General features: G+C 40.6%; 1 protein-coding gene across 1 annotated transcript; it reads left to right on the top strand.

Moving 5' to 3' along the window:
• The first annotated feature begins 770 nt into the window (after positions 1-770).
• Positions 771-10867, top strand: gm2a (ganglioside GM2 activator). Its single transcript, XM_008286100.1, has 4 exons — positions 771-1003; positions 3253-3405; positions 6990-7172; positions 8848-10867. Exons 1-4 carry the CDS (start codon positions 902-904, stop codon positions 9001-9003), a joined length of 594 nt encoding a protein of 197 aa, XP_008284322.1. The 5' UTR covers positions 771-901; the 3' UTR covers positions 9004-10867.
• Positions 10868-11168: the final 301 nt, after the last annotated feature.

Genomic DNA, 11168 nt, shown 5'->3' on the forward strand with positions numbered 1-11168 from the left:
GTGTGTTTTCGGTGTACTGTCCGACTACGACATCTACTGGTGCTACTGTGCAGCTACACAACATTTTAAATCATTTCAAAGACGTCCTGCAGGGGTGTCCAGTCCTGGTCCTCCAGGGCCACAGTCCTGCATGTTTCAGATGTTTCCTTCTTCCATCACATCTGATTCAAATGATCAGGATCATTATCAGGCTTCTGCAGAGCTTGATGATGAGCTGATCATTTGATTTGTATGTACGGTGTCCTCGAGTGTCGAGAAAGGCGCCTCTAAATAAAATGTATTATTATTATTATGGAAAGTTGTGTTGTTTATTTGTAAAAAACAAAAAACAGCTACTTGAGAATGTCTTGTTTGACAGACGTTCCTGGAGAACAATGTTATGAGTGTTTTCATGCTTGTTAGCAGGAACAAATTCAACAAGTCTCAGAAAGTAAATGTACAAAAATAAAGAGGACTTGCTTGTGTCATATCATGTTTGTCTCTCGAAGTACAGTCAACTTAACTATAACTACTCAAATCAGCCATTTTGAAGCTCTCTAAATACATACAACAGACTAACAATATAATTCTAGAAAATGCAGTTTGCATTTCAAGGGTAACTTGAACAATTCTACACTTTCATTCAGCAGACGCTTTTATGCAAAGCGACGTCCGTCTGAGAGCAGATACAACACAAGCAAGACCGTCTGTGGTCAAACCCTGCTCCATCCACTGCGCAGAAGTGGTCACGTGGCTCCGCGACCACGTGACGGCTGTGACCGTAAACACGGAAGTGGAGCAGCGGAAGAAAACAAGAAGAATTTTCCGGGAGCGGTGTGTTTAAGGTCTCTGCGCTGCGGACTGTTGCTCCCCCGGTGTGTGTGTGTGTGTGTCGGTGTGTGTCGGTACCAGAGGACCCAGGATGGACAGAAGTGTGACGCTGACGGCGGCTGTGTTTGTCGCAGCAGTTTTATCTCAGACGAACTGCAGCTCGTTCAGACTGAAGCGAGTCTCCAGAGCACAGGTGAGCTCACGATCAGGTGACTTCAGCTCGTCTCAGGACGGTTTAATCACGAACATGGTTCATTATTCAGCAGGAAGTCATTTGCATAAGTAAAGTAATGTTTAGTTGAAATCCTACGCTTTGTGGTTTTATTTATTTACGTACTTATGTACCTTTATTCAACCAGGAAGTTCCATTGAGATTAAAAAAAATAAAAATAAGCAAGGACCTGGCCAAGGTAGCAGCCATACAAAATCAGAAGATAATTTAAAATACATACACGATACAGAAATACACAATAAAACAGACTGACAGCTGTGGCAAAAATGATAACAATACATATAAGAACACTACAATAACATAATTAATTTAGAATTAAGCTGTGATCCTACAAACATGTACAAGAAGTCCCAACAAAGACGTGTGGAGCTGCCACATATAACATGTAGGACCAGGTTTAAGGGATTCTTGTGTTCTGCTTTACTTTGGTGCCGCTTTATTTGCTACTTTTGGTTTGTTTTATATTATTTCTGTAGTCAATTAATCAATTAGTTGTTTGATCTTTAAAATCGAACAAAATAGGGAAACCTGGTTTTGTCCACAACTCGAAGGTCGTTACTGTCAGAGGAGAGAAACCAGGAAATATTCACATGAATGAAACTGCAAGCAGAGAATTTAGACTTTTAAAAGATTAACAAAATAATTGGAAAATAATTTGATAGTTGGCAGCTAATCTGTTAATGTATTAATCATAATGTTAAATCTTTGTGTGAGTGTTTCTGTTTTTCTCAGGTTGTGTCTTATGACAAATTAAATGAAACCAGGAAATATCTGGAATTACAAGAGACAACATTGAAATGAAAACTAAACCAAACTGCGTCATAAACACATGGTCTTTATATGTTCTTTATGGAATACTTTCGATTGTGACCTAAAGCTACAGATTTAGCAAAACCCAATTTATTCCCTTTAATGTGTTTTATAAAATCTAAAAAGCTGTTTTGATTCTTCAGGACCTCCGTAACTTCTTGTAAATGACCTCCTAACAGGAGCACATTTTGTCTTTAGTCAGTGTTTCTCTGCACTGATTAGATCCTATGAAAGGTGTGTGACATCCCTCATTAAAGGCTGTAAGGTGAATGTCTGTCTTCACTGCTCCTGCAACATTAGAAAACATCTACAGTCAAAGCTTTAGTCAAACATTAGTACATTTACTCAACTGTTCCTTTGAAATAGAAAAGTATCTGGACCAAAGACCTCTGGTGACCTCTACAGACAGAAACACAGTTCTGTCTGTTTACCAAACCAGCGTGAGCAAATGGATCAGCTGACTGAACCCGGAGCTCACAGAAAAAAACATTATCAGCAGAACAAACAATGTTTAAGACGAGCTGACTCGTTTTTTCAGCCACATCTCCTGGTCTTTAGCAAATAATGAAGTTTGTGTCTGTCAGAGTGGTCATAAGTTGTGATTGTTATTAAAACAACAACAACAACAACAAACAAAACAACCATTTATCTCCTCCCACTGAAGAGAGCAGCGACATGTGGTTGAAATATCCTAAAGTCATTTTTTTTGAACGAAAGATTAAAACAAACAAACAAACAAACAAAGAATGTATTCCTTTAAAAAAAGTCCAAACATATATTTATACAGATATAAATACATGTTGTCATAAAATGACTGTTTTGCTTTTTGACTGTTTGCTTCAGAAAACAAGCAGCTGTTTGTTTGTTTGTTTTTGTTTGTGTTATTGTAATTAAACAAATGGTCAATGAACCAATAAGCAGCACATGAAAGGATGAAGCGGTTTGTAGCGTTTACTCTCACTCCCTCCAAGGCTGCCGCTGGTTTTTAAGTATTAGGATGATGTCAGAGAGTCACTGTCCTCATTCCTGTGGTCTTCACAGCAGGATTCATCTGTTAGATCATTTTTAACCGACAAGCTGAAGTACTTCACTGGCAGATGATTAAAAGTATTCAACTAATACATACAATAAATCATAGATTTATAGTTCACAGAAGAAAAGAGTATAATTAATCCAAAGAAAACTCACATGTAGCTTTAAAATAGGCTGTTTGTTGTGGTGAATTAAAGACGTTTGTAGTGTGTGTTAAAAGCCGACGTGTGATTGGTTGCTTCACTCAGGCTTCAGGTCTGGACAAGCTCATTGGAGCAGGGAATGGAAATCAAACCTGTTCATAGAACATGCAAATCCTGAGATGTGAAGTATTTCAGGTGTGTAGCTAAATGCTGTTCTCTGTGCAGGTTTTAGGGTTCGACTGGAAGAACTGCGGACAGCCTGATGCTCCAGCTGTGCTGAAGAACTTGAGTGTGTCTCCAGACCCGATCTCCATCCCAGGAGACCTGAAGGCCTCTGCCTCCGGATCCACATCTGTTGAACTCGCGGCTCCTCTGGCTGTGAGTACATTTACAGGACTTTGCAGACTGAAGACACATTGAGGGACGCTTTAAAAAGAACATGAACAGCTTTTTTTTTTTTTTTTTTCCAAAGTGCAGCATCGAGAGACGTTTCTGTTTAATCTGTAGTTCTTCTGTGGCTTCAGTCTGTTTTCGTGTCTTCTATGGATTCATTTAACCCAGAACTGACTCCATTAAGCTGAGATCATTTTTTAAATGTTATTCATTTTAAATTCTTAGAGCTGTGCTTCCACTTAAATACAAAACTTGCTTCAGCAATTTCTGAGGATCTGATTTCTACCTTCCATGTCTGTGATCTGCACCTGCCTTTGTGGTCAGATCACTTCTATGTTGATGAAAGACTTTTGTTTTAAAGAATTATTTGTACCTGGTTTGCTGCTTAACTTCAAAACTGATCATAAATGATGATAAATGAGGCCTCGGGGCTCTTTGTTCTTCTTGTGGCTGATGTTAGTTTATGATGTTGCTTACATTTGAAGATGACTGCACAGTGCAAACACCTGATCTTCTGCCGTTGCTCTGCACCTCTGATGGTGTCAGATTGTGAAATAATTCAATTCTAACACTTTGCTTCCAGCGTTTCCAGATTTGACAGCTGCTGAATCATCACAGTTTTTATTGGTTTGTTTATTATTCCGTCATAAAACTCACCCTGAATACTTCACGTTAGCACATTTACAAGTGACAAAGACACACAGGCCAAAACCAGTAAACAAAACCGACAAACATGCACATACAGCAAACGGAATCAGGATGAAAAGAGCTTTAAAGCTGTCTTCTGCAGAGACTTTCAGCCGTCACACTTGCAATTTTTCACCAACTGCCCATCGCTGAAGCGCTCGCTAAGTTGCAGCGTCCACCAACAGAGCAGCGTTCCTCAGCAGCGCTTCAACCATCCTGTGTCATATCTCATCTTCCTGCAGCGAGCAGAAACTGGCGAGTCTGGATCTGCTGCTGATCCTCATATGAGCAGGTCGGGCTGTGCACACGGAGCTCCTCAGAGGGTTTCAGGATATTTCTTTGGATTTACTGTCAAAGAGCAGCTAAAAAAATGGAAATAAATAGTTTCTACACAAGTCCCGAAAAAGCCTGTCGAGTCCTAATGGCTTTGATTAATTTAGGCACAGTTCAGTCTGTCAGTTTTATTTCCACTTTATCCAGCATTAGGGAAGTTTACACAATGTCCCTTTAGTTCTGTAAAGTCTGGGTTCACAGGTTTGAAGACTCCATTAGTGAAAAGTTTTTTTTCTTCACGCTGCTGCATTCCAGAAGGAAATGTTGTATTTCGTTACAACCTGGTCGAAACTCCCCAGAAACTCCCCAGAAACTCCCAGCTCTTAGAGTTTTTAAGAAGGAAAGCTTTTCTGTGACTGCTGACAGGAGGATGAGCTGACGGGAGGACGAGGGAGCTGGAGGGGAGCTGGCAAACAGAGGAAGCACATTCATTCAGCCACAGAGCGGCTCACCTGCAGCCCAACTGGGGTCGTAAAAACCTTTCACAGTTTGAACCTCTTACACGCAAAACATATGAAGAATTATGCTGAACTTTGATATTAAACTCATTAATCTCTATAAAGTAGCTAAAATTAGCTACACAAGAAAACAAAAATATGACTGATATAAACAATGCAACATTTAGAAAGCAGAGCTTTTATTCAGTCTGCAAGATTTTCTGCTTTTCCTGAACAAACGCTCTGAATGCTTCTTGCAGCCTTCATGGATTCAGCAACAACTCCAGGTCTGGTTGATTTTTAACTCTGCAGTTTCTGGCTATAAAGCCACAGTCAGCAGGGAGAGGAAACCTCAGCACTCTGCAGGTTTCACGCTGTCAGTCTTTCTTTGACCACACGTGCAACAATAAAGACTGAACACTGAAACTGAATCCAGTTTAAAGCTTCATCACGAACCCATTCGGCTCATTTAGTCATTTCGTTATGTGCATGTGCACATCAGACGTGTGAAGTGGTGCTGCGAGGGAGAGATCTTAGTTATGGTGGTGTTAAAAGTGCAGGACAAAGCCCATCTAATGAGGTCTTTCTTTACTCTTTTTTTAACTTAAAGAGTTTTTGTCCTGCTGTATTTCCCATTAACATGTCTGCTGTGTCTCTGCGGGTCGCGCTAACTTTACACTCTCTACTTGTGTTATACAGATTCAGAGTCACACAAAACAGCATATACCAGGGAAACAAAGCAAGCTGCAGCAGCTCTCAAAACAACCTGAATCATTGTAAACCCTTTTCAAAAATAGCTTTCAGTCTGAGTGACAGGAGGAAAAGCAATTTGCTGACTCCTGACAGATTTCCCTGCAGGGATGCTCACCAGCAGACGTGCTGACAGTCATGTCATGTGTTGGGAAAAAGGAAATGTAAGCTTAAAATCATCCATCCATCCATTATCTACACACAGCTTAATCCTCACTAGGGTCATGGGGGGCTGGAGTCTATCCCAGCTGACTCAAGGTGAAGGCAGGTTCACCTGGACAGGTAACCAGTCTATCACAGGGCTACACTTAGAGACAGACAACCAAGCACACTCACATTCACACCTACGGACAATTTACAATCACCAATTAACCTCAGCATGTTTCTGGACTGTGGGAGGAAGCCGGAGAACCCGGAGAGAACCCACGCTGCACGGGGAGAACATGGAGACTCCACGCAGAAAGATCCCGGTGCCCCCACTGGGACGCCAACCAGCTTAAGATCATATTTTATCAAAATTACTTTATTCTATGTGTCCCATAAAGAAAAGAAAAAAAGCCCAAAGTCTAGCATTTTAGTTAAATTAGTTAATTGAAGAATACATTCTGCTGTTCAGCACACCTGACAAACCATCAGGACTGAACCACGTGACTAAAAGTTTTGAGGTGAGCTGCAGGCAGATGAGATGAGGGGAGACTGAGAAGATAATGAGACATTTGGATCAGTAAATAAATCACGATACAGAAAAGCAAGTTCCAAAAAACATTCAACATCTGTCGTATTTAGAGTCTCCTCCTCATGAAGTGAAACCAGGTTTGAACACAGACGGAGCTGATGCACACAGACTGATGAAAGTTACCGTTATTTATGTTGTCATGAGTTTCTGCAGGTTAAAGGTGTTTAAACTCCTGTTTCTCATCATCACCGCCTGATAACAGGAACTTTGTCAAAGCTGTCTCGTGATACAATCTTTTTTCTCACCTGACTTCCTTAAAGCTCACTTTGTTGCTTCCCCGTGTTTGTACTGACCTGTTTGTCTGTTTATTGCACTTTTTTTTATGAACCCGTCCACGTTTACGTGCTTTGTGAAGTAAAACAAGACAATCTTTGTTGTTGCTTTGCAGTTTTTACTCAAATTTCCTCCATATTTACAGAAAAGCTCACTGACTATTTTGTGTTTGTCATCAGATTCAGTGGATTTAATGTGATTGTTGCTATTCTATCGTTCCTTCTTGTGTCCCACCAAATGCTGTAAATGAGCTGGTTTTGGATGCTAATTTTCTGAGAGCCTCCAAACTGTTGATGTACCTTCTCCATGCTTATTTCTTCCTTATTTCTTTGCCCAATCCTCTTCCTCTTCAGGTCAATGTGACTCTGGAGAAGGAGGTGGCCGGTTTCTGGGTGAAGGTTCCCTGCGTGGAGGAGCTGGGAAGCTGCCACTATCGGGACGCCTGCGACATTCTGAACCAGCTGATCCCACCTGGTCAGGACTGTCCCGAACCGCTGCACACCTACGGCCTGCCCTGCCGCTGCCCCTTCAAGGCTGTGAGTCTCTGTTCAATCGTCCGCCTCTTCCACATGCATTCATGCTGGCTTTGCTGTGATTTACTAATGCAGCCGTGCGTCCAGAGGCTTGTCTTACCTGCTTCTTGTAGCGACAGGTTCAAACATGTTCGTCAAGCTAAAAGAAATATCCCCTGAAAAATGAATACAGAGAGAAAAGTTAAGGAAGTTTGAATTGGACCTTAAAAGCGTATTTTCTTTGTTCTGTTTTGAAGCACTTGTCGCCTCTTTAAGAAACATCGACTGACTGCATGTAAGCAGCTGTGCCGTGCATTTAGAGAGCGAACACATCATAATGGCCTCTCCTCATCTGAAGCTACTTTATACAAGTCGGAGGCGTCCACTTCTGCAAACGCCTGAAAAACTTTGAAACAAAGAGATTCAGCAGCTGCTTGGCTTCTTTCTCAACTCGAACATCTTCTACAACACATTTCAGTCGGACAACAGTTATAAACAAGAAACCATGTTGGTGCAGGTTGAAATGTGGGAGCAGACGGCCTACGAGTAAATTATGTGCAGTCAGCATTTGTTCATTTGCAGGAAGGCGTCGCTTCTTTGTTTGTTTCATTTTGCTGCCAAGTGGACACTTAAAACCTTGTATTTACAGCGATGATAATCAGGTACACACTTCAAAGTTCCTGTTGTTGTTGATGCTAACTGTTCAAGTCATCGTGACATGAGACTTACACCATCATAACACATTTTCGACTCCACACACCCGTTATTGTGCATTTAGACGAGGAGAACCTCAAGCTCATGCTTTGTTTTTTTTTTGTTTTCTTTGGACACTTTCAGAATACAACAAAAGACAGGCCACCAGATCAGAAGCACACATGTACTTTACTCATACACATCAGCTACAGATGAGTTTCTAACACCACCCCAGACTCTGAATGGAACATTTTTTTAAGACAAGGCCATAGACTGTACAAAAGATGGACGCAGCAACCAGCCCTGAAAAATGAAACCAACCCGGAAGTGTCAAAAACCTGCAGTATCACTACGTCCACTAGCTGCTGGCTCCACAAAGCCCTGGCTCCCATAGACTGGAACTGGAAAAGAAGTGATCACAGATCATGAAATACTGCATTCCTACAGCTCAGGATTTGTTTCTTATTAGTTTCCATGGTCAAATCCAGAGATCAGGTGGCCAATCTGAAAATAAATCAATACTGAATTTTTAAAAATCCTCAGCATCTTGCGAGGCAAGGGGCGTGGCTGGCTTGATTGACAGTCGGCAGCGACCATACAGACGAAGCGAGCAGAAGGCGGTAAATGTGGGCGGGCAGAGAGGCCCCGCCTCTCAATCCGTCTGACCAATCGCTGCTCCTATGGCTCCGCCCCCCTCCCACGATTTTTGCGTCACTGGCTCCAAAAATCCAAGATGTCAACCAGGAAGTAGCAAAACCCTGGCTTCATTTTCTCAGTGTGTAATGAGGAAACCCACCAAGTTTTCATAAAAATGTGAAATGATTACACATGTTCTGGCTTTGTTCATTATTATCCAACCGCTGGTATCTGTTTTCAAGTTTTTACTTTAACCTTGTCTCTCAAAACCTAATTATCTGAACTGTTTCTTTGCTGGCTGACACCGTTTTAGCTGGAAATCTGAGTCTTTTGTAAAAACAAGTCTTTCTTTCTCTCTGTCTGCCCTCAGGGCTCGTACTCGCTGCCTCAGTCGGACTTCTACCTGCCCTACGTGGATCTGCCCTACTGGCTGACCAACGGGAACTACCGGGTTCAGGGGGTCCTGGGCAGCGGGGGCCAAGAGCTGGGCTGCCTCAAAGTGGCCCTCTCCATCCACTCTGACTGAGCCAGCAGCAAACAAACAGAGCTTCAAGGTTTTTGTTCAAATGGACGCAAACTTGATCAACATTTGGGAAATGAATGCAAAAAGTGCACAAAGCAGTTCTGATGTCAGACGAGCACGGAGTCTTTAATTTCATTTTTAGAACGTATGAGCCGGCAGCATAGCTTTGGTTTAGCTTCAGCTGCTCACTCACCTGCAGTGAGACGAGATTCATGTTCAGTTCACGCCGGTCGTCTCCTCCATTAGAATAAAATGCAGTCATTAAAGCCCCCAAAGCTGCTCTTATCTCATCTTTCACAGTGACGGCTTCATTTTAGCTGCTGCGGCCAATCGCTCATTAGATTAAATAATGAGAGGGAATGATGGTTCAAAGCTAAAATGTCCTTTTGAAAATGACAAACTTCTTGCATGGTGGATAAGAGCTGCACGTTTCTTTAATTCTGTTCTTGAAAGAAAAAGTAAAAAACAACGAATTTCTGAGACACATTTCTGAGAAAAGCAGCCACGTTTTCATTTTTCATGTTCTCATAAGTTTCCTTCATGACTTCTTTTTGTTTCTTCCTGTTCCTTCTTTTATACAACTCTTAGTTTTAATAAGCAAGTATTACACAGATAAGACTGAAGATTTGTGGGAAAAATAAATCTACACGTAAGCAAAGCACAGAGGAAACACATCTTGTCACCAGCAGCACATATTCACCAAGAATCCCGCCGTCGTCTTGTTGAAAACCACAAACTGGACTCATGTTTGCAGAACTGAAAGATCCAGAGACAGATTTCTGTTTGATTCCTACACGAGTAAAATGAAAAAAGACTTTGTTTTTAAAATGGATGAACTGTTGAATGCCTGAGAATGTTACAAGAGTGAGAGGAAAGGAATTATTTTATTAATGAAAGATCAGCGACACGTTTTAGTTTGTATTTGTAAATGTTCTGATGTTAGAGTCTGAGGGAGGTTTTGCAGCGCTGCTTGCTTTTGCTAATTTTAAGCTTTTTATTGCTTCTTCGTTTCTGAAAGTTTCATTAACAAATAGAATCTAAACTCTGGAGGCCGTGTCTTATTATCGGGAAACTAACTTGCTTTTTTAAGGGAACAGGTTTGAACACGTGTGCCAGAGATGCATTTAGAGTTTTGTGTTCACACACAGCGTTAGGATGAAGTGAATATTCTGTTGATTTAGTAGGAATGAGCTGGAAGGTCAGAACTTTGTGTTGGAATATAAAGCTTTTTGTGCTGCAGCACCAAAACCCAGTAAAATGATTTAAATTCTGGGATCAGTTTTCAAAGCCCAGACCCAGAGTACATGTTGTTGTTTTGTTTCTTGCGGTTTGGACGCTGAACATGCTGAAGCAGAGTCGCTGTTAACAACAAGCTCGTGTGTTGTTTGAATGCTGAACATTTAAAATGCATCAAATCTGCCAACAGTTGTGTATGTGTGTGGGATGAAATGAGCAGTTTCTTATTCATAAGTAATAATGATGATAATGTCCTTAATGCTGTCTTTTCTGGTTTTTATCATTGCATGTCTTTTTTTTTTTTTCCACTGGCGAAATGGTTTTGTAATGTTGATTTCAACTATTCTAATCTATGTGACTGTTGCCACTGTATGAGAGACATCATGAGAGTTTGACATTTCATAGATTTGTTTTCTATCTTCATGTGTTTATTTTGACTAAGTGCCTGATTATTTCTTTAGGGTTTAATTCTGAGACTGGTTAGAGGAGTTTGGGTAGATTTGAATAACGATTTAAACAGTTTATTTTTGATGATGATGATGATGATGATGATCACACATGTTGAAAATGTCTCTGTCATGCTTGTGATTGATTAAACAGTTTTAAATAAACTTTGTCCCATAACTTTTAAGTTTTTGGATTTTTTTTTTTGACAGCTGCTTCAACACTTTGCATTTTTAATTATTTTTTTTATTTTTATTTTTACAAATTACACTAAACATCATTTAAATTAATGTTAATGTGTCTGAGATAGGTAAAAGGGTTTATTTTATTTTTCCTGTAGTCATTAGACATCCAAAATGAGTAATTACTTATGTCAACAGTTAAACCGACCTACACTCTTACAAAAGCACCTTGTATACGTTAACATGACAGTTTAAGTATTAAATATTAATTAACGAGACATTATAGCGCTCCAGTCTCAGTCTGGA

This window comes from Stegastes partitus, unplaced genomic scaffold, assembly GCF_000690725.1.
Source record: "Stegastes partitus isolate 25-593 unplaced genomic scaffold, Stegastes_partitus-1.0.2 Scaffold432, whole genome shotgun sequence".
In the NCBI taxonomy this organism is placed as follows: Eukaryota; Metazoa; Chordata; class Actinopteri; family Pomacentridae; genus Stegastes; species Stegastes partitus.

Excerpts from the sequence above, each read along its gene's own strand:
- gm2a (XM_008286100.1), top strand. The coding sequence starts at position 902 with ATGGACAGAAGTGTGACGCTGACGGCGGCTGTGTTTGTCGCAGCAGTT. Across the intron at positions 1,004-3,252 it reads AGCGAGTCTCCAGAGCACAG|GTTTTAGGGTTCGACTGGAA; the intron begins GTGAGCTCACGA and ends TTCTCTGTGCAG. Across the intron at positions 7,173-8,847 it reads GCCGCTGCCCCTTCAAGGCT|GGCTCGTACTCGCTGCCTCA; the intron begins GTGAGTCTCTGT and ends GTCTGCCCTCAG.